This window comes from Mustelus asterias, chromosome 26 (genome assembly GCF_964213995.1).
Source record: "Mustelus asterias chromosome 26, sMusAst1.hap1.1, whole genome shotgun sequence".
NCBI classification, from domain to species: Eukaryota; Metazoa; Chordata; class Chondrichthyes; order Carcharhiniformes; family Triakidae; genus Mustelus; species Mustelus asterias.
The window spans coordinates 15,214,552-15,237,507 of NC_135826.1; the positions used below are offsets into that span (position 1 = coordinate 15,214,552).

Genomic DNA, 22,956 nt, shown 5'->3' on the forward strand with positions numbered 1-22,956 from the left:
GATTTTAAGCTGGTGAGAAACCTTTTATAGCTACACTTACACCAATTACAGGATTTAAAAAAACAATTGTGTGTGCATGTGTTTGGGGGAGGGGGGGGGGGGCTAAGTTGGAGTAACGAATTAGGACAGTAATAAATTAGAAGTGCTGACACACAGATATCCCCTGCAATCCAGGAATCAATGCAGACAAAATCATTACGACTCGCACCTTTTTATAAAAGACAATTGATCTGTTGTGAATCACTACCAGGAGATGCAACCCTAGTTCTTCACCTCGAAAAATAATTTATAATTTATCCTATTGAGACAAGGCATCAATGCTTTCCTAAATCTCCACCCAAAAAATCAAATTGTGGGCATAAAGCAGAGTAGGCCAGAGGATGACTAGTTGCAGGTCAGTGTGATATCTGTAGTGAGAACTCCATCTCAGTTTGTGTTTTTGAAAAAGTGCAGCAGAATTGTTTTCATACACATCACACTGTGTAGGCTAATGCAGTATTAGACAGAATCCAATTCATATTAACTAGATGCTGTGCTGTAAATAAGCAGAGAGCAAGTATGAATTATGGATGAAGATAGGTGCAAGTTAAATCCACTTGGTTTAACTGTCAAGCTAAAGCGTGCTGAACGGGAGAACAAAGGAGCAATGGTTGTGACAGGTGTCCAACCAGTAATTGCACGTTACCCTTCAGTTGGAAAAATACATCACCAGTCCTCTGGTCACAAAATAAATTAATAGTTGACCATTCACTAGTTAGCAAGTAGAATTATTGGTTTGTCATTACAGACAAACTGGCCTAGAAATCAACTAAAAAAAAAATCAGGTATCAAAAGTTTTATCATTTCAATCACACAAAATACCAAAAGCAACTTTTGTCACATATCATATTTGTGGCAAAGAAGTATGCTGTTGAGTATTACAAAGTCCTAGCAAAAATCATTCTTCAAACATACTAAACTTGATTTTACCAGAAAATGTAAACTCTCAAACAAATGCACAAGCTGTCAGCCAGATTCTATTTTCACAATAGGGTTTCCTTACATACATGTTCTGAAAATGGTTGAGTAACTGAACACATTTAATTAGTTGAATAATAAATCAATTTATAATAGCAAATAATTAGCTCTGAACCAAATTTAAAAAGTCAGATTGTGATGAAAATCTACACACACAATCACATAGATAATCCAACTGCTTTGTTATTCTCCTCTGCAGACTATTCCTAATTATTTCAGATACAAATTACATCTCAAATATTATTTCTTGTGTGGAAAATTTCTATTTTCCACCAGAATGTAACTGATATTCAGGAAATAGCATTGAAGTAAATTCTGAAATATTACCATAATCAATCTGTTCTCTGAGTAAGACTGAACTGCATCTAGCACTGGAAACTACAATGTGCCAGGCAACGTTAGGTGAAAAAGCGCCTTCAAGTGAGAAATGAGAACCTTATATCAGGTCTTACGGCTTTTAGCTTCCTGAAATTGCAATTTCTCTACAATTTTGCAAAGTTCAAAATGTATTGTATACAAAAAATTAAGTACATTTTCTTCCAGCTTCTTTGAAGGACTAAAGAGCTGAGGAATGAGGAAAGGTCATCTGCAAGTCCACTTTGCTTAACTATTCATATTTTCAGATACTCCAAAAACATTCACAAATTATAGCGCACTTGGCCAAAAAGAAAAAGTGGCCCAAAAGAAATGGAACATTTGGTGTCAGCTCCCTTTACCATACATTTGAGGCTAAGTTTGAGTGCGCATTTACCATGGGCCCAAGAATTTAATTTCCCCAACCACTATTCATAATCATGCACAAAACATAAGCAATACAACTTCACTTCCCTCCTTGCAACCTGCCTTAATTCAAACAGGACCAGTGGATTTATGTCTGCATTTAATTTTGACAAAGATTTAAAAGCCGGCTACAGCTAACTGTCCACTGAAGGTTCAAGTCTGGTTAATTTATTTAAAAGCTCACCAGTTAGCATACAAAACTTTCCACTCAAAATCCCCTGCTAGCACTCCTGTAAAAAGTTTGTTTATAAAAATAGATGCTCTGTGAAGCCCATTTCAGCATAAGGTTGTAAAACTCTTTGGCAGGGTACCTAAAGATCAGGTGCCTGTCTGCACACTGGCCCCTCAATCCCTACTCTTAATTTTAAAACAAAATTTTGAAGCGCTAAACAGCAAATGAACTTTAAAAGAGAAAAATAACAAAAACAAAACAAAATTGGAGCAAAACAAAACAAATTTAATGATCATAAATGCAAAAGTAAAATCAATAGTCAAACAAAACAAAGGAAACAAAATGAAAAGAAATTATATAACAGAACATTAACTAAGTTCAAAGGCAGTTTGTAAAAACTTTTAGATTAGTCTTCTTTAAGTCTATTTTAACAAAGCTTTGTGTTGACAGCTAACCTGCATGAAAAAAAACATTAAGTACTTTCTATTCTGACGCATTATCCCAATTTAGCATGTCAATTATGCAAAAAACAAAAACTTTTTTAAAAAAAGAAATGGAGTTCACTAGATGGGGTGCAACAAACCTACAAATGTTCAAATGTTTGAACTTCTATGATAATATTACAAGCAGAATTAATCCTGTATTACATGAGACTTCCCAACCAAAATGTTCCTTTCACCCAGAAATTTGGCAAAATTGCGAGTCACCTGCTCCATTTTTGTACCGGACACTGTAAATTTCATTAATTGACTCACGGTTGTACTTATGTCAGGAATTAAAACTGAATTGTTTTGCACTTACCTCCATATTTCATGAGACAAGGAGGACACAGAAGGTGCCATTTACACTTATCTACAGAAAACTGTAAATTACAGCCATGGCTCAGAAGTCTGGATGAACTTATTACTAAACATATTAATTTTACAGGCACAAATCAACATTTTAATTCAAAAAGGTTTACTAATGCGTAAAGCCTATGCTAACATGTAGTGCATTTATGAAATTGCTTTCTCAAATGCAAGCAGGAATTAACCAAGAGCTGCTAGTCACACAACTGATTATATTAAAATGGAATGAATGTTGTAATTTAAAACGATATTATTTCAAATTCAAGGAACTACTATACAGTTCAGTATTTTACCCTCCTTTTTTGGGTGGGTAGGAAGAAAGGAGGGGAACATGGAAGGAAATGTATCAAACTTTTGAACATTTCATGTTAGTTGCATCCCAGAGTACTAATATAAAAAATCCTTTTCACTTATTCTTCTAGAATGGTAGACAAAACACTTCTGTCACAACAGTAAGAGTTGCTTTACACTAGTGGACTTATTCACCGTTCAGCAGTGTATTTCTAATCGAATGCTTACAAATGAGCACAAGCTTTAAATTACACCTTGTGTGACTTGCTGGTTTTGAAGGAGACCTGGAGAATTTTGTCTCCGAGGCGATAGCCATTCAGGCTAGCAATGGCCATGGCAGCCTCTTCATAGTTTGTCATGGTTACAAAGCCAAACCCTTTGCATTTGTTGGTGTTGAAATCACGTATAACTTTGACATTGGTCACGGCTCCGAATGGGCCAAACATCTGCCACAGGATCCCCTCATCTGCGTCTTGGCCCAGGTTGTAGATGAAGATGCACCAGCCAGATGGATTGTGACCACCAACGTTCACACCTGACAAACTACTCATATTGTCAACACTCATCGGCGAAAACCTAACAAACAAACAAAGAAAATTAACTTTAAGTTGGTGGCAAAAACTTCAAAAGGTGACGAAAACAAATGAAAATTAGTAAAAATTCTCATACCCTTCCCCTCCAAAAAAATAAATAAAAGGACAATAAAAAGTTCAATACATGGGCTTGGGAAGACTATTGCTGTTAAGCCATTGATTTAAACTTAGCGGACCTGATTCATCCAGACAAATGCGGGATCCAGAGTAAACATCTTTCACTTAAAACTGGTATAAAGCATTTTATGGGATTCCAAACCCCTACACTGTTGCCCGACACAACTCATTGTGCATTTTTACACAAGTACAGTCAAAGGGTTATCAAGTTTCCTTCTGCCAGATTCATTCCACACACAAACAAGTATAGTTTCCTTACCAACGCAGCTTTTTACATCCACCGGGACAAAGGAGCAGCTTTATCAATGCAAACACAAAGGCCAGAATTTTCTGGTCGTTTTTGCTGGCGGGATCTTCCCATCCCACTATTAGCGGAGTGCATAAAATAGGAAACCCTGTTGAGAGGCAGGATCAGAAGATCCCACCGCCAACCATTGGCAGGCCTCCTCTGTGAAACACGTCACAGGAGCACGGAAAATTCCACCCAGAGTTGGCTTATTGGCTTTATTCTCCTGCAACCTGAACTACAGAATCATCAAACATAAATGCATCTAAACTGATACTTTGTTCCAGTCAAAAACTGAAGCTACTTATTATTGATAAAGTGCCTAATACTAAATCCTGCAATTTTCTTAGACTTTTTTGCAAAGGTAGCATCGGAACAAACCCTAGATTATTTGCCATATTTGTAGCACACATAAATAGCTGATGCTAGACATTTTTGACAAGACAAATAAGAAAGTATTTTCAAATGTCAGCTGCAAATCAAAAATTACTTCAACTTTGGAATATATAGCGCATCTAAATTATATGCTGACGCAGTCCAAACCTCATTTTTGTTTCTGCATCAGTGGAAACCTGAACTATCAAATAATGGTGCCAGCATTCACAATAGGCAGAAGCACATCGCTCACCAGTTATCTTCTCCCATTCAGTTTTATTCAGCGAATGAAAATCCCCGAAACCAAATGATTGCCTCTTCATTTGCTGAGTTAATGGCGATTAGTCCGCTACTTACTCTGTAGAGGGGACACTCCTTGGTAATGAGCAGCATTGTTTGTGTCTCTCCACTAGTATACTGTGGCCCCAGCAGTGGAGATGGCTGCAAAGGGGACCTGAACCTGTTTAGCAAGGATCACTCTCACCATTGTAGTTCAAAGCCTGTCGTTTAACAGATGGGGTTTGTCACAAGGAAATTAGTTCCATCCAGTCAGAGTACAGTACTGTAAAATTTTGAGGCACGTCTCATTTAAAGGGTATGGAACGTTGCCGAGGTGATAGACATGTTAGCTTGTTGCATTCCTGCTGTGTCTGCTTGATTTTTAAAAATTCCTCACCGGAAGATTAACTGTTTATGTCAGTTGCTTTATCCCCCCAAGCAAGTCCTTTGCACTCACTTGCCCTTAGATCAGATGTGGCTAAAAGTGAGAGGGAGAGTTGCTGGTGGGGCTTGGCCAATCTACTTAGCGTTACCCAAAATAACTGTTAGAAAGTAACAGAGCCCAAGGATTGTCTTCTAATAATTCCACACTGTCACAATTAAGGTACTTTCAGTCTGTCACATTTCCACAAAGATACAACGTAGTGTTCAGCATTTTTCCCAGGACCCAGGCTTAATAGCATTGATGTCACCTCACCTCTTTCCCATTGTAGCAGAGACAAGGAAAGCAAACAGGGAAAATGAGAAAAATAGTGGGAAAAAATGCAGTGGAAGATACAGACATGGTGTGGGTTCAAAACACCAAAGAGCACAATATATACTGGGGTTGCCATGGTGTTGAATGATGATTCCACCTAAATCAAAATGGACAGAATGGATTTAATCATTTGTATATCATTTGATAGTTCTGAAGAATGGATCTGGCCAATTACTACAAATATTTGAATACCTGTTCTCTCATAAGATATTGACAGTAATAAGTGACACTCAATAGACAAGCCTTTCTGATCATGCCCATCATCTTTCCAGCATTCATTTTCAAAAGGGACAATGAGTGACAAATCTATCTATTATATGAACAGAAATTCAATAAATTATTGAAGTTAATCAGGGTCCAAATTGGTGCTCATTAATAAATGGTCAAACACATCAGCTATCCCAGTTGCAAAGTTCGGTACTATATCTGAAAGAATTCACAATAAATTCTAACAGGAAAACACTGTCAAAACAATGCTGCAACCTCAGAGTTCAGGAGGGATGAAGTCATTTTTTGGTACTGAATGAATCATTGCATGAAGTAATCTTGAAGTAAAAGCTGGGTTGAAATCCGTAGCAGTAGTCTTTCACGTTACTTCTTGTTTCCTCCTCATCGATAAAAAAAAGCAATTCAGAATTAGCACCAGTGAGAGTGACAGAACACACCTGAATCTCTGTGCCTGATGGTGCAATGGTCCTGGAAAGCGCCTTGCTGGTGAATGGTACAGCTGTGCCAGCAGTGATGCATTTGTTTTCTGATTAGGATTGGCTGCAAGCTTTACCGTAATTGGTTCAACAGCACCAGGTGGTTTGTGCCCATTCAGATTATTAATAGCTTCATCTGCTTCAGATTTCCTGTCAAACCGAATAAAAGCCACTCCCCTGGACATACCTGAAAACAGATAAGATTTCCTAAAACAGTTTGCTACCAAGGGAAGAACAACTGATGTAATCTAGTGTACTGGCAATCTAGTTACAATTGGTTTAGAAAATGCAACCTGTTGATATATATTAAGGTAAATTATTTTAATACTTAAAAAAATTAAAAATGTGGTATCAAGACTGGTTGCAATCATAATTACAGGAGAAAGCTCCATTAGGTACTAAAGATCGTCAATCCTTGCTCTATGAGGTCAAAGTTCATGGATATAATATTGCACTTCAACAATTTAAATGTAACATATAAACAGTCCTAAGTATGATTTCATACAGGAATGCAATAGAGAATTTAACCATTTTAGTGAATTTTGGTCGAATTAATTGGGAAACCATATTCCATCAAGTCAAAGCTATCTTCAGAAACGTTGTCAAAAAAATTTGAAGAATGTAATCCTGAGCATTTGTAGCTGGCTGGGCTGCTGGCACTATTAAATAATGTTTGAATGCTTAACAATTAAAATGGTATTAAGCAAAAGAAAACCTGACCTGTACTCAAGAGAACCTGAGGTGTTAGCCAAACCACTTCTGGACAACAGAAATAAGGGGAGGATAATACAGAGAAAAAAAGCCAAGTTCCCAGATATGTTTTCATGCACATGATTAAGGAAGTTAATAAAGGTGGGCACTATAGTGGGCTATTTAGCTCCACTTTAATGCAGTCTGGCAAAGTTCAGAGACAATATTCCGAAGTTACAAAGATCAACTTTATGCATACTTAAATATATTCCTTTCATTATTGATAAAAAACATAAAGGTTACCCACCTGTGACTTGGTCAACGAGAACACGAGATGTGATGATGCGGCCATAACGTCCAAAAAGCTGCTCTAAATCCTTTTGAGTCATTGTCTTTGGCAGCCCACTCACATACAGATTTGCATCCTTAATGCTGTCCGAGCTCGGCCGGGCGTATGAAACCTTTCAATTAACATATTCATTTCTGGGATTAGCAGTTTAATAAATATCGCATTGGATATGTAAAGTGCCATGTCTATTTGAATCGTGAAGAACAGATTTCATTCTGATCTTCGACTTTACCCAAATAGCACATTTTGAGATCTTAAACATTAATTTACAAAAGGTATGCACTCTTAGTATTAACACTAGAAGTATTTTGAGTAGATTATTTAAGAGCATGGCAAGAAGAAACATAGAAGTACATTAGCTTCAAATTTTCCTATACATCAGCGATGCCAATACCTTACTTGATTCTAATAACAAACTGCCGACTAGACACTTTGCAGATATGCTCGTAGATTTAATTGTTATTTTAAAACATTTACCGGAGCATTTATTTTTGAAGCAGTGTCTATGGTTCACTTCTGTGACATTTAATTTGATTTGATAGTACACTGTGTTCAGTCACTTGTCTCCTTAAAAGTATGTACATTTGATCTCAGGGCTTACATGTGCTGAGTCTGCAGGCACATGTTCTAAGGAGGTGCACAAAATTAAAACTGATGATAACATCTAGCTTTTTAAGGAAGGACCTCATCGCCAATCAAAACCTCAACTGCAGGATGGTTGCTGAAGCTTCAAAGCCCACTAAAAAATGTAATTTATAAATTACTATATCACCGTAAGATTTGAACTTTATCATGGTGAAATTTTGTTCAACTCAACCTATAACCCAATAGTTAAGCACTATAACAGTTGCAGTTGATGAACATTGCCCAGCATGGAATTAAGCCAAGCAGGTTATGTTTCACCAAGTTATTGATCTAAGTGAGAGCAACAGCAGTTTGCCATAACTGGCTTCACCTCTGGGCTAAGAAAGAAGACAAAACACCCATGTCCAGCACAAATCAATAACTTTGAGGCGGGTAATGAGAACAGATCAAATGTGTACATATTGTGAAACATGCACAAGGTTATGGTAGCAGGACTCTTACCTTAATAGTTTTTGACTGCAGCCTCAGACCATTAAGTGTGTTAATAGCTCTCTCGGCATCTTTGGCGGCCACATAATTTACAAAACCATATCCGAGGCTGTGTCCTATTTAAAAGTAAGTGTTTGGTTAGCAACAACCCAGCTAAATTTCCAGGAAGGAAAAGCTCTCATTTTATCACACGCTATCTCCAATTAAACTGTAATCTGCATAGGCACCCAAAGTTTTATGGGCTACATTGAGCAGAAGCAATTCTTCATACAAACAAGTCAGAAATTAAGGGAGTGATTCCCCCATCCCGCTGCACTGATTTTTTTTAGCATAGCGGGATGGGAGATTTTAGCAGGGCCAGATTAGTGTGATCCGTGCTGTGCGCCTGGCCCCGAGCGCATCTCCCAGTGCTAGATATCTGGCGCCGTCAGCTCCGCGCCGGAAATAGGTGCGGAGCTGCATTATGTTAATTTGAATTTAGATGCTATTTACATGCTATTAGCGGACCTGGGACTGCCCAAGGGGCAAAGTGTCAATGCCCAGGGGCACCTTGGCACTGCCCACCAGGCAGGGGCAGTGTGGTGGGGGTAGTGGGTCCCGTTTCCACTCTGCACTTTGGGATCATGAGCAGAGGTAGGGAGGCCAACAATCCTTTGGGGGAAAGGGGGTGGGAGGGCCAGTGTTGCGGAGGTCGCGGGGCTGGCCAGCGGTTGAGCTGGCCAGCAATCGGGAGGCCGGCAGATAGGGGCCACTGTGCATGCACCGATCTCAGCACTGACAGATCAGCGCATGCGCAGTGGCCCACTCAGCACGGTGCTGCCGGCCTCTCCAGCAGGAATAGGCCCTGCCCCCTGATTTTTAATCGCGATTCACGCTACTGCACTCTGCAATGCACAGAGTGTGGGAGATTCTTCTCTGAACTCCCACTGAAAAAAAAGCGTAATTTACACCCCAGTTTTCATGCTAATTTGACATTTAGAATTTTTGGGGGGAGAATCCGGCCTAAAGTATTGCGTGGTGGATTTTCTAAAACCACCTAATCCCACTTTGTGCTACATTGCCAGTGTACTCTGCACACAAGATCCCAGCTAAAAGTCCATTCCTGGTTTAATTTAACCCAAGAGCTAAGTCATGTACCAAAGTTATATTAACAGAAAGGTCTTTCATGTCATGCCAGAACTTTTATAAAAAGCCAGTATGGCCACAGATCAGTAGTTGAAAGGCAATGCACCACCTGCTTCTCAAGATCCCCTATGCAAATGTTTATCTCACAAACATGTACAGCATATAAATTGCACTGTGGTCAAAACCAGCAATATATGTTTAACACTGCAGCACTATAAGTGGCACCAAATTAATCATGGTTGAATTAATCATTATGGTTGAATAACTGATTAGTAGTCACCCAACCTCACACTGAAACAAAACCTGCAGAATAAACCCAGCTGAGGACAAAAGCAACGATAGAGTCTACCCATTGCACATTCATTAGAAAGGAGTTGGCAGTGGGATAAAAATATTTTCCTGAAATTTACAATAATTTATGTAATGATCTTTACACCATGACTGCAAAAGTGGAACCCTTACAAGAAGCAGCTTGAATGAAACTTTCATTTCAGACAAAATGTGCTATCTAAATAAGTGCAATGCATTGACAAGTACAGGCATGACTTGCTGAGTATTTCAGCACTTTTGGTTGTGATTTCAGATTTGCAGCATCTGCAGTATTTTAAGTTTTTTTTTAATTGGACATAGAGTAGCTAAGCATTATTACTGAACTTCTTTTCCATTAGCTTTCACTGAACAATTTTGAGTGCCTTTTCACTTGGCTATTAGAGGTCCCATTTTACACTTCCTTATGTCCAACTCTCAGAAACATTGGAGGAATGCTGGATAAATACTGCATTAGCATCCCTCTTGGCCAAAAAGTACACATGATGTGAAAAGGAAAAGGATGGAGTCTCATCATTTCTGGAAGGCAGTCAGAGTCACAACAAAGCAACAGTGACTACTGAAAAGGGAGAATTAAAGGTGACAGAAAGAATTATTTATTCAGCTTGTTTTGGGAGTAAATGCAAACAAAAGACAACTGTCTGTAAAATACAAAAAATTAGCGCGCACTTTATACATTGTTGGAATTAAGCATTCAACACTTTCTAAAACTTTCATTTCAGCTTAGAAATTTAATCGATCAGCACTACCTTTGATCATAGAACACAGAGAAATTGAGGAAACTACAAAAGAATAAGTGTAACAGGTGAGGTGTTCTGAACTTAGTCAAAAATCACTCAACTTTGTTATATTTAATTCTTTCTCCATCGCAGTAAAAGGCTAAGCACCAAGTAAATCTGTCATCTCCAAGCATCACAAATTTTAACACAAGGTTCTATATGAATACAAGTGCTCAGTATAATTATCGTCATTTCTGGCGGATTTTATCAAAGGGCTGATAATCTACCTTGATGTCCTGAAAAGCTCAATGAATTAGTGCACTGTTTGCTCTGGCACTGAGCACAACGCCTTCCCACTGCCAAACCTAACTCCAAGCCAGCTTTGGGCAGGTCCATCTAAGTTTACACTAATTATTTTCCTGTGAACCTTTCCCTGTAACACTGCCCCTCAATCCTTGTCAATCCAATATAAAACATCAGGCCTGATAAGGAACACATTTCACTATGACCCTCGTTCTTCCCCCTCCTAAAAGTTAAACAGTCCACCAATTGTCTGTCTAGGTTCAGTGGTGAGGAATGGTCGTGGACTATCTTGTGCTTTTTTAAGCAAAGATTTTTGACCATTGTTGCTTAAATGCTCCATGCCTACAAATCAGTTTGGAACAGATTAAATTCATATCTTTCAGTATTAATATTTCTCCAAACTTGCACACAAATCCACTGTTCCATTTAGGTAAAACTAAAAATTAAACTAACCATGTATATGGATTATAAGCTTAAAGATATTCAAAGGCTGTTTTTGTTTCGGTAGGGAGACATAGCAAAATTAGTAGAAACACTCACTTTGATATCTTTTGAATTTCTTGCAATTGAAAAAGCGTGACGACACAAGACAGCTACTATCAATGACTTAATTGTTAAATGAGCAGCATGGAATGACACACATCAAATACTCTTAGATTCACACAAGAGTGTCAATCTTTGTGAGGGACATACGGATGGGGAACGGGTGAAGGGGAGAGCAAAATAAATATTCCAATGGGCTCTGCAACCTCAGGACAAGGAAAGAAAAGCAGCTTGGCATTCCATTCTGATTTCAAATCCTCTTCACTATACTCATGCAATCCAGGAGAGTGGCCAATTCCCTCCTCCCCATCCACTGACTTTATTTACTGACTGAACAAACCAGATAAATGGTTTAACTGTAAAATGTTTTAAGATGTGCAAGCACAAATTGGTTTGATAAGTATTGAAGAGTAACGTGTCAGAGGTGAGGGGAGGTCAATTCACCTTTGATGGTAAATGCCTGCATTTTTCTGCCTTGTGAATCACGCTGGGAAGAAATTGCTGCATCCACTGAAAAGGAAGATGAGATCAATACGATAAACCTCCAAGGCACCACAGAGAGAAGCCTTTGGTTCCTTCTTACCAGCAAAGGTGAAGGATCCAAATGGATCTAGGAGTGCGAGAAAAAATTCCTTCACTGGAGTTACAATTTGGATTGCATTGAACAGCTAGAAAGTTGCTTATTACATCTCAAAATTCTGACCCCTTTTCTCTTCCCATAGATTACTCTTCCTACTGTGCACATTCCCAAGCAGTGTTAGTTTCCCAAGTACAATGAATTCATCTTGAGACTAGTCAGCATTCAGATCTTTTGGGAATCAGCAGAGGTAGGGGGAGAACAGAGAAAGACAAGAGAGGGGAAAAGGAAGCAAAGTGAGAATGATCTCACTTGTAGTTTCAGCATGTGGGAATGAAGGGAAAAATAAATTGCAGCAATGTAAAATATCTTTCACTTCTCTAATGCCATGAAATCTTCCCAGACCAGGTCAATAACAAACAATATGCATGTCAAATGAAGAATTAAAACTGCTCTCAATGAATCATAAGTGTACTGCATGAAAATGAATGAAAATAGCATAGCTGTGACAGAAACGAGGTACTAAATTCAACATCTATCATAAAAATAGCTAACTGCCTTCAATGATTAACACACTAAACCCGAAAGATACTTTCAGTTTTATAGCACCAGTGATTATTTTATCTTTCATGCTTATGCACCCTTTTAAATCAAACCCCACAAACAGCAATGAAACAGATTTAGCACCAAAGAGTTGCACCTCCCAAATTGTGTCCATCATCCAGAAGGCAGAATAGCAACATGATCTTTAATCTGTGCATGATGCCATCAGAACAGAGTAGCTTAATGTGCTTGCTTTGCTGTCAGTTTAAGTATCTAATACCATTCCATTACCCATTCTTTTGAAAGTTGGGCATTCTGTCTTCCAAAGTTATTAGTTGGAATGGTCCTGCCATTCTTTGAATCCTTAGTAGCCAATGCTAAAATATCTGTCTAATTTTAGCAAAATATCAAGGAAGGCAGCATCCATTACAGGTATTGTCTGATACAAAATAACGCTATGGAAAAAGGTTGAGAGGAGAAACATGTTTACAATGCTGGAAAATCTGTTTAAATCTAAACTGGATCATGGCATGAACTTGCATTAATCTATATTTACAACAACGATGTGACAATGGTTCTTCAATCAACAGCACGCAAATACTAACCTGAACAGCACCTGGTACCTCACTTTGAATGGAGCAGGAAATTAGGAGAGTTGAAAACAACAAGGTTGTTTCTCCTACTCTCTTCAATTGGCATTCGTGGGGAGATGGTTGTGTATTGGTAATACTAATACTCTGGGAGCATAGGCTCAATTCCATCAGGGCGGCTGATGGAATCTGAATTCAATTAATAAGTGGGAATTTGGTGCAGAGGGCAAGAGATGCTCTTTGCATTTCTTTCCTTTGCTTTCCAATCTGCCTTAAATCTTCAGACACTGGTCTTGCCTTGCTGCAGCAGTAGAGGCACAAGGGAGAAAGTTGATTTCTAAGTAGTGGATAAGGTCAGGTTAAGTATTTATTACTTTTATTGCTTATCGTTTGTAAGGTCTTTTTGTAGTTTAAAGTTTGTATATTCTGCAGTAACGAGGATCAGGAAAGAAGGGCCCTAGAGTAATTGATTTTAATTTAAAAGGGTAAGTCATGGCAGGAGAGTTCAAAGCTGTGGTGTGCTTGTGTTCCATGTGGCAAGTCAGGAACCCTTACAGTGCCCAGGGCTAGCATGTGTGCAGGAAGCGTCTCCGGCTACAGCTCCTGGATGCCCAAGTTTCAGAGCTGGAATGGCAGCTGGGGACACTGTGAGCATTTGAAGCTGAGAGTATTGTTGATAGCATGTACAGAGAAGTGGTCAGACCGCAGGTTAAGCCTCCACAGGCAGAAAGTGAATGGGTGACCACCAGGCAGAGTATGAGGACTAGGCAGGCAGTGCAGGAACACCCTGTGCAATTCCCTTGCAGAACAGATATAGCTTTGGATGTTGTTGAGGGGACTAACCCCTCAGGGGAAAGCACTAACAGCCCAATTTGTTGCACCATGGTTGGCTCTGCTGCACAGGAGGAAGAGAAAATTTGGGAATGCAATAGTTCTAGGGGATTCAATTGTAAGGGGAATAGAAAGGCATTTCTGTGGCCACAAACAAGACTCCAGGATGGTATGTTGCCTCCCAGGTGCTAGGGTCAACGATGTGTTAAGAGTTTCCGGGCGGGCACGGTAGCACAGTGGCTAGCACTGCTGCCTCACAGCTCCAGGGACCTGGGTTCAATTCCCGGCTTGGGTCACTGTGTGTGGAGTTTGTACGTTCTCCCCATTCTCCTCCGGGTGCTCTGGTTTCCTCCCACAGTCCAAAGATGTGCAGATTAGGTGGATTGGCCATGCTAAATTGACCTTTAGTGTCCCCGGATGTGTAGGTTAGAGGGATTAGCGGAGTTAATGTGTGGGGTTATGGGGATAGGGCCTGGGTGGGATTGTTGTGGGTGCAGACTCGATGGGTCGAATGGCCTCCTTCTGCACTGTGGGATTCTATGATTCTAAGTAGCTACAGGACATTCTGGAGGAGAAGGGTGAACAGCCTGTGGTGGTGCTGCACATTGGTGCCAATGACACAGGTAAAAAAATAAAGATGAGATCCTAAAAGCCAAATATAGGGAGTTAGGAAGTTGTAAAGTAAGACCTCAAAAGGTAGCGATCTCAGGATTCTACCAGTGCCACGTGCTAGTCAGAGTAGAAATACCAGGATATATTAGATGAATACGTAGCTGGAAAGAGAAGTTTCAGATTCCTGGGACATTGGAACCAGTTCTGGGGGAGTTGGGAGCAGTACAAACTGGATGGAGTTGAAAGGAAAAGCATACAAGGAGACAAAAGTCAGTGAGAGTCCTGAAGACTGGGATAAATTCAGAATCCAGCAAAGGAGGACTAAAAATTTAATAATAAAGGGAGAAAATAAACGAGGGTAACTAGTGAGGAATATAAAAACTGACAATAAGAGCTTCTTTAAACATATAAAAAGGTCAAAATGAACACAGGCCCTTAGAAAATGAATCTGGGGAGATTGTTATGGGGAAACAAGGAAATGACAAATGAGTTAAACAGATATTTTGCATCAGTCTTTAGGGTGGAAGATACTTTGAACATCCCATTAATACTAAATAATACAGGGGAGAAATTAAGTACAATCACTAGAGAAGCAGTATTAGACAAACTAATGGGGCTAAAGGTAGTTAAGTTCCTTGGCCCTGATGGTTGGCATCCGAGGATTCCAAAAGCAGCAGCTTCAGAGACAGTGGATGCAGTGGTTATAATTTTCCAAAACTCCTTGGATTCTGGAGAAGTACCGGAGGATTGGCAAACTGCCAATGTGACACCCTTATTCAAAAAAGCAAGGCAAAAAGTGGGTAACTATAGGCTGATTGGCCTATCTATTGTTGGAAAAGTGTTGGAATCAGTTGTTAAGGAAGCAATAGGAGCACATTTGGAAAATCATTATCTAGTCAAGCAGAGTCAGCAAGGCTTCATGGAAGGGAAATTTATTAGTTATTTGAGGAAGTCTCAACCAGAGCGGATCGAGGGGAACAAGTAGATGTGTTGTATATGGACTTCCAGAAGGCGTTCGACAAGGTATCTCACAAAATGTTGTTGTAGCATAAGAGTCCATGGTGTTAGAGGTAGCAAGATAAAGTCACCATAGTCACAGCTGACCACTCAAATGGTGGTGATATAACCTGAAGATCAGCACATCTCAGGTGAGGGGCAAGTTTTAGAAGGCAGTGAATAACCTTCATGAATAACCTCATCCAGTACAGGAATTGAACCCACGCCATTGGCTTTGCTTTGCATCATTAACCAGCTGTCCAGCCAACTGAGCTAAACTTGAGAATATATATTGGCAGAGATACAGAATTGGCTACTGGGCAGAGAATAGCAAGTGGGGATAAGGTTTTTTTTCAGGTATGCGATCTGTAACCAGTGGGGTTTCACAGGGATCAGTGCTGGGACCACAATATATATTAATGACTTGGAAGAGGAAGCAAATGTACTGTAGCCAAATTTTCAGACAACATAAAAATAGATGGAAAGGCAGGTTGCGAAAGGGATACAAACAGTTTACAAAGAGATATTGATAGGTTAAGTGGGCAAAACGTTGGCAAATGGTGTATAATAATGTTCTTTTTGGAATGAAGGACAAAGGAACATTATCATTTAAATGGAGAAAAACTGCAGAAAGCTGCCACACGTGCAGCAGGTAATCAGGAAGGCTAATGGAATTTTGGCCATTATTTCAAGGAATTTGGAGTATTAAAGTAAGGAAGTCCTGATACAACAGGACAAGGTACTGGCGAGACCACATCTGGAATACTGTGATCAGTTTTGGTCCTCTTATTTAAGATATTATTTCATTGGAGGTTCACCAAGATGATTCCCAGTATGGAGGGATTACCTTCCCAAAGATTTGTGTACAAAACATATTATTCAGAACAAAAAAGCAGCAATGGTTGCAGCTTTGCCTTAAAGGTTCTTACCTGCGACCTTGTCACGAATGAGCTTGGCGGACTCTACCTCGCCTATACTACCAAAAAGGCTTCGCAGCTCATCCTGCGTCATGTTCTGAGGCAAGTAGTTGACAATTAAGTTGGTTCTTATATTGTCATCCCCATGATCTTTGCATTCCTCAGCCATGAGATCAAGCTCTGCTTGGTAACCGTTACTGTAGCAAGATTGGTCGTTTGACATTTCAAAAAGAGCTTACCTGTGAAAAAAATAAGTATATATAACATTGTCTGAGAAAGAGGCAACTTATAAGCCAAGATCCCGAGAATCAACAATACCAGTGAACAGGAGCTGCAAACAATGCAATGGTGTGCATCAAGTACTGCCTGAATCAAGTATGTCATGAATTTTATTTTGGTGTCTGAACTTTCTTTTTCTGTCAGTTGGACTGGGAAGAAGAATGCAACCATATTACTATTCACATTTCAACTGTGAAAAACAAATCAGTGCTACATTTATGAATTTGAAACTGCCTGAACCTAAGTAAGTGACTGGAGAACTCAGTTTAACTAGAGAACATTACAGTGAAGAAGAAATGTTCATCATTACTGGTATTGGATAGTATCAATTAAGTACATCATAGAAGTGATATCATTTGGTTTAAGATTATTCATCCCAACCACATTCTCTACATAAAACAAATTATGTATTTTTTCTTCTGTACACCAGTTTAATACAGAACGCAAGAAAAATTGGTCAAAAGTGCCAGATCAAGTGATTTATCATATTTCTAATTCTACTGCTGGAAGTGATACAAAAGATTATCCTTGGTAAGAGCTATGTCACAGTTAAGTAATTCAGTTCCTTCGTTTTCAGAATGGTTTAGTAGTTTAAAACTTATGGCATTATTACATTAAAAACGTCTACCTGACATATTGCTTGGAGATTAAAAAAAGGTTCAGAAAAGCACATCAAGGAAAATAACTTGTTTATATTTTCGCCAGAAGTACCAACATTTCACTCAATATAAATTGCATAAGAACATAAGTAGGAGGAGCAGGGGTAAACCTTATGGCCCATTGAGCCTGCTCTGCTATTCCGTATCAAGCCCCTTCAGAAATTTGTACTTTTCAATGAGATCGCTTTTATTCTTCTAAACTCCAGAGAATATAGGCCCGATTTGCTCAACCACTCATTAGAGGACAACCCCCTCATCCCAGAGGCCAATTTAGCGAACCTTTGCTGTACCACCTCCAATGCAAGTATATATTTTCTTAAATGTGGAGACCAAACCTGCACACAGTACTCCAGATGTGGTCTCACTAAAACCTTGTACAATTTTAGCAATACTTCTATATTCCTGATCGCCAATTCGCTTATAATAATGGTCAACATGCCAATTGCCTTGTTAATTGCTTACTGTATGTGCACATTAACTTTCTGCATTCCTTGTACGAGCACAATCAAGTCTTTAAATATCAAAAGTTTCACACCTTTTAAAAAATATTCTGCTTTTCTACTGTTAACACCAAAGTGAACAACTTCACATTTTCCTTCATTACACTCCATCTGCCACCTTGTTGCCCACTCACCTAACCCATCTATATCTATTTGCGTCATTTGGTCCTCCCCAAAGCTTACCACCTTTCATGGTCTCTTCATTTACATCATTAGTGCAAGTGGTAAATAGCTGAGGCCTTAGTGCTGATACTTGTGACACTTCACTATTCACTGAATGCCAACTTGAAAATGCTCCACTCATGCCCATTCTCTGCTTCCTGTCAGTTAACCAATCTTCTACCCATGTTAATATATTACCCCCAACACTACGCTTCCTTACTCACCTGAAATGCTGTATTCACAAAGCCTGAGTACTATGGGATACAATTTATATTGTACTACGAGGAGTGAAAAATGAATTTCCAGGTCAGTCTACTCACAGTACCTAAATCCTAGAGTTCTTGTGTATTCTCTACATTTAAACATTCTGCACAGCCAACAATAAGTAGATGTCAGAGAGAAAGATTTGGACCACAACCAAATGACAAAGGAAGTAAAAAATACCAGGAGGGATAAACTAGACCCAAATATAATCTTGGTTAACTCTCTTCATCACTGCTGCCTTCCCCCTACAATTTATCTTCAACCCATGAAAAATTTCCTCACTTTTCTATGCTTAATCTACTCAAAGCCTCAACAAAATCAGGTGACTGCAGGTAGCATGTAATTTTTATAGCCTTTTCATCCTCAAGCTTTCATTTTTTGCCATTCCAAATGGAAGGGTCACCCAGTGAAAGGTCAAAAGCTGGGATACAAGTGATCCAAGATTACGAGCCAACTCCACCATCAAGTAATCTAAATGCCCTTCCCATTTACTTGAACATTCAACACCTTTTCCTTTGCACTGTTTTATCTTTAATAGCTTTTGTACTGTCTTTTCTGTTCTGTGCCAGCCTGATACTTAAAACAGCTGCAAAAAAATTGCTCCAGCATCAAACCAGACAATGAAGTACAGCACACTACTTTAAAATTTAAAACCTATTCATTTCTAAAGTGATGAACAAGCTTTTTAATATTTTTGTTTTGAGGCATGTCAATAAATATCCTTTTTAGGAAGATTTCAAACCAAACTTAAAATAATCACATTGCAATTAAATATAACTGACTAGTCTCAGAAGAGGAATATTAACAGGATAATTTATAAATCCAGACCTATTAAAATCTGTGCATCTTTAAATTCCTAGAAATAACATGAGTGAAAAAAAATCTCCTAATCCCTTCTTTGCCAGCTCTCAGCCAACACCCTCCAAAAAATTCAGTTTGTTTAAATCTCATCTGCAAGCCTCCTGTTCCCACTCACTCACCACTGCTGCCTTCTCTGATCAACGCTGGCAACCTGTTACACTGTTGTCCTTAATCCTATATCTATAACTGCTACCACCCTTATTCCTTCTTTCACATACTCCCCTATCCGTCAGTTAGCCTGACCTATTCCTCCCAACTCTCACACCATTGTATGTTCCCTTTATCTATTTGTATCTTATCTTGCTCGCTACAAAGGAACTATATAAATGCAAATTAACTGCACTCTCCAAACCCTTAAAAATACAAATATAAACAGCAACTTGAACATGGGCAATACTAACATTAACTTCAGCATTAGGACTCTGTAATCTGAAAGCATCCAAGGGTATGCCCGAAAGTAGAAAAATGTTCTACAGAATGGTCCACTTAAACATGCATCCTTTTTGCTAGTTGGAATTCTTGACTCTTCAGTCATAAATCGAGGCACATGAAGGGAATATTTTAAGAAGTATAATAGAAAGGTTAATCGCTTCTCGGCCTTTTGGCTAAGATCAAGTGTAGTCTGCTGATGCTGCGCTTGGTTGTGGCCACTGGGTTGCACTTAAGCTTCATATTCATATGAAGCAATTTTTAAAAGCGGCATCTCGGCCTTTTGGCTGGGTTGCAGATGAGATCAAGCCTTGGAGAAGGAAGACCTGCACCTCCTCCAATCAGCTTGGCTCATGTAGATCAGGCCCAGGACAGGGTAAAGGGTCGCATGCCCGGTCTTGTCAGCCTGGATCTGAAATGTCTCAACTTGTTGAGACTCTAAATTGGACTTGATTTGATTGAATTGGAAAAGTATAAAAAAAAAGAAAGGTTAATCCCAAGCACTAAGTAAAATTAAACTGTGACTGAAGGATTGCAGGACCAGCTATAAACTGATAAACAAGTTTAATACGAAAGCTCTGGTGTTATTCCAGCAGCATTTAGATGCTCAAGATTTCAATGGAAGGATGAATTTAAATGGACTTTCGTCATCGATTTTTGTGACGTGTATAACAGGCCAGGCATTTACTTGCAATTGAATCTAAGTGCCAGGCAACAGAGAAGAGTTATAAATCTTAATCATTAATTTGTTTTCCTGACTACTGACGCTGACTGATCCAAATAGTTCTGGTATTTTGTTTTTATTTCAGTATTCAAAGATGTTTTAAAATTTAACAGGGCAGCAAGAAGATGAACAGAGCCACTAAACACAGAACCATTTTTAAAGGCACTAATCTGTTACCATTGCCAACTTCACACCACAAAAGCAAAACCCAGTACTCTCAGTCAGGTATAACTTTACCTGTCAAATCACAAAGGGAAAGATTCCTGCACCTCAGCATTTTAAAGAGAAGCATGGTCAGTGAAGTGCATTGTTGAGTGCAGCATGCGCTAGTTACCACATATTCAATAATCTAACATTATGAACATTTAGAACGCTCATTTAAACAGTTCAAAATGCTCAAGGAACTTTCCTACTTGACAAAGGTGATTCTACCTTCTAAAATTAGCATAGGGACCAAGCTTCATTTAATTGGTTTCCTATTCACCATCTCAAAGATTTCAACTGTCTCTATACTTCAACACAAAAGGAGAGGAAAAAATCTTTTCTTGCTGGTGCACTCAATTTATCTGAAGTAGAAAAATCAAAATTGCAGCAAATTTGCAGACAACTGAGCCCCCAGAATATTTAAACATCAAAATACAGTACATCTTAACAAAAGCACACAATTTAGGCTGACACTTCAACACAGTATCAAAGGACTGCTGCATAGTTAAGGCTACATGCACAAAAATTTAAGCAATTCAATGGGTCACTCAAGTGGTTTGGCTAACATTCTACACTCAACCACCACTATCAATGCCTTTAAGTTTGCCATTCATTCCATCCCGCTTTATGGGATCTTGCTGTATTTAAAATGACTGCCATGTTGAGCACATTGTACTTCCCAGTAATTGATCTGTATGGGAAGCTCTTGCAAAGGTTGGTAAGAATATGTTAAGGCACAAATACCAAATGTAACTCTCGGATGCATTCAGTTACCAAAATTCAATGGCGACAAAGCATTCCGGATCATGTAATCAGAGCTAGACAGTAGGGAAATTAGTATAGCATTAAACATGTAGAAATGTCATAATTTCAAAATAGTTTTAAAATGACAAAATGCAAATTTACATTTTGCGCACATGTGCTGGATGGGAAAAAAGTGTGATTGAAATGTAAATTTAGATGACAGCACAATTTAATCATTTGGATGTATGAACTGGATAGCTGAGATAAAGGTGAAAACCTTAAAAACAGACTGAACAAGAAGACGAAGCATGCTTTATCCACCGTCAACTGATAAACAATATGTGCCTATATATTCAATCAAGCATGCACAACATCTGCAATCAGTTGTACTTCTTTACCCGAGATGGAAGTTTAGGAATTAACCAGCTGCTGGGAGGCAAGATATTTGTAGGGTAGAGGGAGAAATCACATAGTTTAGAAATTTAAATTTTTTCATGGACGTGTGAGAATGAAGGGGGAATATTTAATTAATATTTTTAATGAGCTATTACAAATAATTGGAGTTTGTTACGATTATTGTTTACCAAAATCCAGACGGAAGGCTTATTTTCGTTTATAATAGATGTTTAAAGGGATTTGTGCAACTAAATGAAGGGAGCATGAGGTACAAAAGCTGATGTCTCGGGTGCAAGGTGCATTGTTCTACCGGATGCAGCGGCCCGGTTTCGCCACCTTTTTCTTCATTGATGCTGGAGCCGGCGGGCCACGCACATCCCGTCAGCCGGAGACCCTCCACGCCATCCCCCTACTGTTTCTATCTTACCACGGTCACATTAATTTAGACGGGCCTGCTCCACCGGCGTACAGCCCCGATCTCGATTTAGGATCTGCCGAACCGTATCCCCATTCCCTCCCACTCCAAAACCCCATCCCGTCCCTTTCCCTGCTCAAAGCGCAGCTTAAACGCCCCGCCACCACATATTTGGCCTTTCCAACCGGCAAGCCTCTCTGTCCGGGCGGCTGACTAATTACTCCAAGTCTGAGGCCTAGCTTGCCTTGAGCGCAGGCCCCGAGTGCCGCATGGCCTGGGCCCGTTTCCCGGTTCATGCCGAATATTTATTTATTTTTTTTCTCTCTCTTGACAAATCTCACTCACTCTGTCTGAGCCCCGTACCCGGTACAGGGTGAGAGTACCGAGCGGCGCTGCTGTCTCTCCGGGACTCGAGCTGAGGGACGAGGAGGGAGGGGAGGGGGGAGCTCGAGCCGAGCGGAGAGGCGGAAAAAAAAATCCGTTAAAATCAAACAAAGTCAACCTCGCGCGCCGCCAGCCACCGAAACCCCGCCCCTTCTCACCCTATTCGACAAAGCGACTGTCCATCACCCGCATCACCCGCCCTCCCTCTCACACTATTGGTTGGCACAAACGTCAATCTCAGGTTCCGCCGTGACTGACCGTTCCTATTGGTCCAAAGCGCTGTCCAGTTCGGCGAACCTGCTCGCGGCGCCCGCTCCTGTGTCTGAGGGGGCGGATAGGGCGAGTCCTGAAGAGCAGCATCGTTTGTCAATCAAATTTATTTGGACCCGGCTTTTTTTTTGCGGCTCTTTTGAAGTTGGCAGTCGATGGTTGAGGTAACTGTTAACCTGGCTGTGCGCTGAGAACCGGATGGCAATATCACCAACATCACCTCAAGTTTCTCCCATATTTTGCAGGAAAC

At 39.6% G+C, this 22,956-nt stretch overlaps 1 protein-coding gene across 1 annotated transcript; it reads right to left on the reverse strand.

The window, feature by feature from the left end:
- Window positions 1-823: 823 nt before the first annotated feature.
- LOC144479474 (ELAV-like protein 1) lies at window positions 824-22,582 on the reverse strand. The gene is made up of 6 exons (XM_078198173.1): window positions 22,398-22,582; window positions 16,428-16,654; window positions 8,345-8,448; window positions 7,217-7,370; window positions 6,181-6,406; window positions 824-3,684 (listed from the first exon to the last, which is right to left on the reverse strand). Exons 2-6 carry the CDS (start codon window positions 16,636-16,638, stop codon window positions 3,357-3,359), a joined length of 1,023 nt encoding a protein of 340 aa, XP_078054299.1. The 5' UTR covers window positions 16,639-16,654; window positions 22,398-22,582; the 3' UTR covers window positions 824-3,356.
- Window positions 22,583-22,956: the final 374 nt, after the last annotated feature.